General features: G+C 42.4%; 1 protein-coding gene and 1 pseudogene across 1 annotated transcript; both read left to right on the top strand.

Moving 5' to 3' along the window:
- The first annotated feature begins 1,053 nt into the window (after nucleotides 1-1,053).
- Nucleotides 1,054-1,781, top strand: LOC147438293 (uncharacterized; annotated as a pseudogene).
- A 2,037-nt stretch (nucleotides 1,782-3,818) lies between these two features.
- LOC147438292 (uncharacterized) lies at nucleotides 3,819-4,112 on the top strand. The gene has a single exon (XM_086486104.1). It carries the CDS (start codon nucleotides 3,819-3,821, stop codon nucleotides 4,110-4,112), a length of 294 nt encoding a protein of 97 aa, XP_086342230.1.
- The last annotated feature ends 3,629 nt before the right edge of the window (nucleotides 4,113-7,741 follow it).

Raw genomic sequence — 7,741 nt, 5'->3', positions numbered from 1 at the left:
GATTTTTGGCCTCCTAAAGAAAGGCCCTAGTATTGGGTCAGCTTAGGCGTCCTCCAAGCGATGTCGTGTATTTTTTGTTTAAGTCTTTTGTTGCAGGTGAACTCGTGAGCTCAGTTTTGTTCGTGTAGTACTGCATTCAGTAGACAGGCCTGGTGCGAAGCTTCGCCCACCATTCCACCTTATTTTTATTGTGTAGAGCTGACAGGAGGCGTGCCACTTTCACTATTCCAGGTCTGTGTTGGATTGCGGATTCCAGCCCACTCGTCAGTTGCCAGAGACCCCCCTCTCTCTCTCTCTTTCTCTCTCTCTCTCTCTCTCTCTCTCTCTCTCTTTTCACTTGGAGAACACCTTCAATGTTAAACTCTCTCTCTCTCTCTCTCTCTCTCTCTCTCTCTCTCTCTCTGGGAGGGCGATTTCCTCAGGCTACGTACATTGCAAGTCCTCTGCCCGGACTACATGCACACGGGTAGGCTTTCTCAGATGAGCTAAACATACTGATTTTTGCCACGAATTGGTTATTGTTAGTGAGATCTTGTTGTGTCTATGAAACCTTATGGAGACACACTCACTGATATCTTGTCTTTCAGTTGTTTGTATTTACCAATTAAGGAAACTACGTGAGAAAATGCCCCAAAGGATGTGCTTTACTGAGTGCTATGTCTACAGGAAATTGGATTCTACTTGATTGAAAGTTTTGTTGTGAACTGTGCCTTACTTGAAAGAGCTCATACCCTAGTTATCTTGCCGCATGTGTGGGTTAGACACTCACTAGCAAGGTATTGCCTTTGTCGCTTAGAGGCTTATTGCGGTATGCTGAAAGTTTTCACATTAGACTTGGTTCTTTGGTACTAAAACAAATGAGTAGAGAGTGGCATTGGAAGGATTGGCTTTGAGTACTTGGGTATAAAGCGCCGCACATTTGGGACCCTGTAGCAAATTGTTTGATGATAATAGTTATAGTGCCTCTGCAGATGTCTGTTTCCAGTGATGTATTTTAGGACTATTCATTCAGAATACCAGAGGAGAGTCCTATAGTTTACCTTAGCTACTTGGATGCAGGTCTTAGCAGGTATGCTGAATGCTGCTTCTTATGTTGTTATATTGTCAGAGATTGTGTTGGATCATAAGTGACAAATTGGAGTGAAAATTTCTATGAAATGTCTGTTAGATTATCTCTTCCATTAAGTCGATCCTTGTGGTAAACTACACTGTTTAAAATTAAATGGATGATCTGTTCTGAGTATCCCAAATTGAATATTGTTGTGCTCTAGCTCGACAGCATTTCAGCAAGGCCGTGCAACTACTAGAGAAATCACATTCCTCCGCAAGTACACCCAAAGCCCTCTCCCTTGCCAAGGACGCGAACACAGAGATTGATAAGGCCATAGCGTTTGATCCAAAGGACGTTTCTTTCCATGTATTGAAGTCCTATGCTCTTGAGCAGCAAGGGCTTTTGCTTGGTGCCACTGATTCTTTGAACATAGCCCTTTCAGATGATATGGAAAATGTCATGATTCCTTCTGAGATGTGTGATGCTCTCCTGTGGCGTGACAGCCTCCTTCTCTCCTTCTCCAAAGGTCGGCGGAATGTGGATGCTGCCATTCCTGATTTGCAGAAATGCCTCCAAATCACCCCAGATAACCTGAAGGTTCTCTGTAAGCTGGGTCTTTGCTATGAAAGGAATAAGTCTTTTGTTGATGCTGAAAGGATATATGAGCGTCTGTGAACATTGGATTCAAGTCACAAGAGGCACGACAGGCTTGAAGAGGTTGCGGCCTTGATTATCATGAACATTCTCTGTATGATTGCTTGTCAATGGCTTTTGTATGGTACAAGTGCAGGCTTGACAATATTGTACATCATGATGGTGGCTGAGGTTGTTTAAGCGATTGTCTCAGACATGACAAATCTGGCGAAAACTTGGGCTGGATGATTAGTAAAGCATTAATGGAGACTTTGGCACATGCCTCCTTTCCTATTGGGAGACTTGCTTCAATCCCTAAAGCCCTGGTGTTTAGGACAGTAGAAACAATGCTTTTCTGAGGTGCAGCCCTAAAGGTTCCCTGTTGGATCTCAAACGAAGACAGCGTTTTGATTTAGAGCTGTTTTACATCAGCTAGGTGATGCTTCTCTGATTTTCTCAGGTGCCTGCCTTGGTAGTGTTGAAGCTCGAAATTGTAGACGCTCAGAAAAAAGCAATGTATGTTGCTCATTGTCTGTCCCACATGCTTTTGTTTTTCCTTTTTTGTGCTGCTAAATGCAAATTCATATGTGTGACTCATAAGTAGGGATTACTCATTGGAGTCAGTCAGTCTTGTAACGATCAGAGCGTAGCATTGTGAAACTGCTGAGATGGTTTGTGTGGCTTTGATTCCTTTTGCTAAATACCATTCCAAAGAAATCTGTTTCTTTTTCGCTCATGAATTGTCTTTGGGGGACTTTAGTTGCAGTGCTTCTGTGTAGTGAAATAAGAAAGAAATAATTTTATGGGCAATGCAGTTTTGTGAGGTCTTTAATTAGTTTAGTTGACTGGTTACAGAAAGTGGAAGAGATAGATGCGTTATGATGTTTGTAAGTATGGTGACTGGCCTTATTACAAGCATAACTCACTAGAGAGTGCTTACTTGCTATAAGCTGTGATTGATTCTTTTGAGAAGTATTCAAAACTTAAATGTTGAGATAAGCAGGGTTGGTGGCTTAATGTGCTGCAGAACAGCATTTTTTCTGTTAACCATCAATTCGAGGCTCCCTCTTGTCATTTTTTGCTTCAAGTCTTATCTTTTTTGAAGCCTTAACATATGCTGATTAACAAGGGACAAAGAACAGGTTTGTGAAAATTGTGTTTCATTGTATGCTTATTTTCTTAATTATTATACAAGAATTTGCAAATGGGGAACTGTTATTTCCACGACCCAGGAGAGGGGATCTAGTGTAGGACACAGGCGGGATCTTTTGCATCTGGGTGTACCGTGGATGCCGATGTGAGTGTGGTTATTGTGTCCAATCGTTCATCAAAGGAGGCCACAAACCTCATTAGTGATGATGACACCTCTAGTAATGGAGAAAAGTCCATGAGGCTAGGCAAGCACTAAGTCGCCTTTAGTGGGTGAGGCCAAGTCATGTGGGATGCATAGTTTTACAGGTGCTCAATTACGTCCTTGGAAGTTGGCCTGCTTTGAGGGTTCTTGGATCGTGGTTATGGTTGGGTGGTTTGTCTTACCCATGTTCACAGGTGGTCCAAATAGCTAAGCGATCCTCTTGTGGATGTTCCATGGTGTTAGGGCTGGCTTGTTTTGACATAAAGGTTGGATATTTCTTTTGGTTTTGGTGTTTTGAACACCAAACCTTATGTACGGAGTTTGCAAATCTTGCTGCTTTGCAATCTGTGCTTGCTTGATCGAGAAGATTTTGGTCTCGATCCTTGCGGCGTTATGCTGTGTAAGCCCTTGCCGCTCTTTGGCACCGACATCTCCCTTATACTTGGCCTTCGCAACCGCAACCTTGGCAGTATTGGTAGCCTCTTACTGTATCTTTTGGTCCAAGAAGGAGAAATACTCATGGCCAGGAACATCAACAAGCTGCTTGACATTGGCATTATTGGTAGCCTCTTACTGTATCTTTTGGTCCAAGAAGGAGAAATACTCATGGCCAAGAACATCAACAAGCTGCTTGACATTGGCATTATAGATGAGCAGCAATTGCACCTTCTGGAAGACCTCATGCTTTAACTCTTTGGTGCCTTTGAAGATCTCCATGGTCATGGCGGCAGAAAGGATGTGTGTCTCGCCTTCGATGATGCCCTTGACAAGGTCTTTGACATGGTTGGAGTGCTTGTCATGGGGAGCGACAGGGCGAGCGTATTTGATGAGGGCGTCTTGGTTCTCGGCTTTGGGGTCGACAGTGAAGATGGTGGGGAGGACGAAGGGGAGCTTTTCGGCTTGGACGTCGAAGGCATAGTTGACGGGCATGAGGTCGATGATGGTGCAACTTTGGCCAGGGAGGATCCAGGCTTTCTTGGCGAGTTTGATGTCAGAGATGCTCACGCCAGTGATGGCGCCACCTTCCACATTGTGAGATATGGGAGTGTGACTAGATTGGGGATCGTTCTTTAGATGTGATATGATGAGCATGCAGGAGATGTAGCTGTAGAAATGAATCCTAATTTTGATCCAACAAAACACAAAGAGCTAGCTGCTACTACAGCTTCAGAACGCTGCATTGCTGAAGATTTCGTAAGCCTTTTGTACGTCAGGGCATGCATATCCAGGACCTAACCATTGGGCTTTTTTGTTTCAATTATTGTAGCCTTATCCAGGGCATATCCAGGAGTCGCGAGTCAAGTCCTGAGTTCTGGCACTGAGGATAACGCGTCTTATGACCTGTTGCTTGTGAAAAGTCTCCTTTCAACGAAAACTAGGCCTCATGCTTGCACTTTGTCCTAAATTCGAATGTTTATTGAATTTGACTTTGTGTATGCTTGACCTGCAAGCCTACAAGCATACACAAAGCTGAGAGCTGAGAAATTAACTGACAATATGTCAGTATAAGTGTGTGTGTGTGTGTGTGTGTGTGTGCGAGTACACAGTCAAACTTACTTGACCCAGTAACATCCTTCCTTGGCAATCACAACAAGGAAATTACAATGTAATCTTGGTGACTTGAACACTGACAGTATCATTCCAAACCGTTCCTACAAGCACGTTTCTTCTTCCTTTGCCAAATATGGGATTAAGTAGAGATTGACAGGAATTACAACCATCCATGGATCTTCCTTGAATCACATATGGACTAGCTCCACATTGTGCATGTGCCAAAGAGGCACAAATTTCATGTACTGATCATATCATTCTGCGACATACATCATGCTACCTTTTCAACACCCGTAACTTTTTCACTCCACACTCCTACATCCTTATGCAGGCCACCGTGCATCTTCACCTTGTTTATTTTTATTTTTAGAGATTTTAAAGCTAAGTTTAGAACTTAAAGATGTAGAACTTTTAAAGTAAGGTCTCCAACGATCCAATGAGGACCTAGAGTTTTTTTTTATTAGAAGGTAAAACTTTGAATTAAAGAAAGTGAAAATGTTACATGGATCCACAAGTAGGGGGAGGGTCACCCAGAGATGCTAGAGTTTTAGGACTTAGAACTTTAAAACTTTTAAAGTGGGATTTACAACTTAGGGATCTACAGTTTTAAATTTGTAAAAAGGGTTCTAGAGCTTATTTTTAAAGTGGGGTGTAGAGCATAGGGATCTAAAGCTTAGGGTGTAGAGCTTAAGGGTGTTTTTTTAATTCAATTTTATGTGCTTATGTTTTTTTTTTAAAAAGCTTAGAGATGTAGTGATTTTAAAGTGGGATCTAGCCTCAGATAAAGGCCTAAAAAATTGACACCTATTTTTTTGTCAAGGGCTATTTTGCCTATCAAAACAATCTCAAAATTGCCTATCATTTTTTGTATTTATATCTTTAAGTTAACGTTATATATGGAAAATTATATAAGTTGATTGCATTACACAAAACATATGAAAGGGGGCTTGAAAAATTGCATGTCAAAAAGAAAATTTTATCATGCCTGGTAGGCCTTGTGATTTTATCACTTGTTAATGTATATATTTGTTGTGTGGGGGTAGTGGCACTAACTTGTTCGCATTGAACCGGTTTGTAACGCCCAAGTAGTATGTTTGTTCAAAAATAATAGTTGATATAGCCTTGTGCGCATACCCTCCTATTGCAATGCTTCTTTAGGGATTCAGGGATCTAGAATTCAACATCAGTTTCGTCGCTTGTCCTGGTGGAAGGCAAGGCATCCAGAGAGAGAAATCTTGAACTATAGAAAACCGAAGGGCCAAAATATTCCAGCCTTTAGCGATTCAACGGAGTGTAGAATAGCTAACACATAAAGGAATCTTGTGGCTATCTAAGGGGAGAAGCAAGTAGATTAGGTGTCTCTTTGCTTTCAAATGTTTACTTCACAGTATTGGTGTTGGTGGAACCACTCTCGTCTCTAAACATGAAAAAGACTACACACCACGTTCATGTGATCCAAAGACAATCCATTCTTCTTTTCACTTTACGCATGTGCAAAGAAATTGCATTATTTTCCAAAGCAAGGGGACTTGCAAAAACCACATGGACAACTAGAAAATCCAAAGACATCTTGAAAAGTAAAACATGATCTTTATGCAACCCGTGAGCTATACATAGACGAGTTTCTACATTTTACATGTGGCTTGAATTCATTCATGAGCATTGTCTCCCTATTTATGTAAGGGAGTAGCCCTTGTCTTAAGGCTTGCCCACCTTAGACGAGCACAAGGTCCTTGCTCGCCCTATGTGTTTGTTTGTGTGTGTGTGTGTGTGTGTGTGTGTGTGTGCGCGCGCGCATGGAGAGAGAGAGAGAGAGAGAGAGAGAGAGAGAGAGTCCACATGCAAACTTTGAGGAAATTAACTTTGTTACTACATTTAATCACTCATTTTCTTTTACTCCTTGAGAAAAGAGGATCCCTCTTTCCAGGTGGAGAGAGCTAGCAGGGAATGAGGGTAGGGAAGAGGAAGAAGAAACATTCCATAGGAGAAAGAAGTAGTTCTTCACTTATCATCACTCCTCTTGCTAGCATACATAATAGCATAGTAATGAAGATGGGAAGATGGCAAGCTTAAGCATTGAAGCATGGCTCTTGGTTGGATTTGCATTCCATAGCCAACAGTGTCGTTGTAGGCTCTCAACTTCTCTACTAGCTTGGAGAAGGAGATGGAGCTCTTGCACTTTGACTTCACGCAATGAGAGTGTGTGTGAGTGTGTGTGGGAGAGTATACCCCCCAAGCTAGCCCCCTTCTTGCTTTGGTCGACCCCCCCTTGTAGCTCAAGCTTGAAGCTCATTGGACCCCTGCAAGACTGGGCAATCACATGAAGGATGCATTACAAGCAACAAGGGTAGCCCCTTTCCCTGTTGAGAGAGAGGACTTGATAAATGCAAAAACAATTAATTAAATCTACTAAATTATCATTGGACCTCTTGGGAGGCTAACCGATAGGCTTTAGACACACCATGAGGCAACATGAGGAGGAACTTGACAAGTGTCCTATATGATTTATGTATACCAAGCTTGCCTTGTGTGAGGGTGTGTGTGTTCTCTCTCTAGCCCCCTCTTATAGGGCGCACCTTACCCTCAAGCACCTTAGTCAGCAAGCATGAGAAAGCACCTCAAGCTTGGGTATTGTTCCCACAAGCATGTCAAACTCCCTAGTCGGCAAGCACCTCAAGCACCTTAGTCAGCAAGCACGACAAGCATCTCAAGCTTGGGATGGGTTCCCACCTCAAGCACAACCCTAGCTTACCTAAGGTCAAAGGACTTTTAACACTAACCTTTGGAGGTCTTCAATGAAGCTAACCCTAAATTCTTTTAAGCTCCATTGGCTAGCCTTGCTCTTTGACATACCATCTCTCATTTGGACCCCTTTACCATTGGCCTCGTGGTGAGAAAGCTTTGGAAGAACATGTCTATATTCTAGCCCTTGTTCCCGTTTATTCTCCCACATTAAATGATCAGTTTATATGAGAAAATCATTTGGGTTTGTTAGATATTAAATTTATGACATGGTCATACCCCTAAGACAGGTTAGGACAGAGCTGCTTCAGAGAAAAATAAGGCTGATCAGGCCTCTGATAAAGATCCAGATGATAACACATCCCACCAATGTGTGGGTCCAACAGGGGAGGTCACTGTGGGTGTAGGGG

The sequence above is a fragment of the Adiantum capillus-veneris genome, chromosome 17, assembly GCF_014529385.1.
Source record: "Adiantum capillus-veneris isolate H3 chromosome 17, ASM1452938v2, whole genome shotgun sequence".
Lineage (NCBI taxonomy): Eukaryota > Viridiplantae > Streptophyta > Polypodiopsida > Polypodiales > Pteridaceae > Adiantum > Adiantum capillus-veneris.
This window is presented reverse-complemented; position numbering and strand designations above follow the sequence as displayed.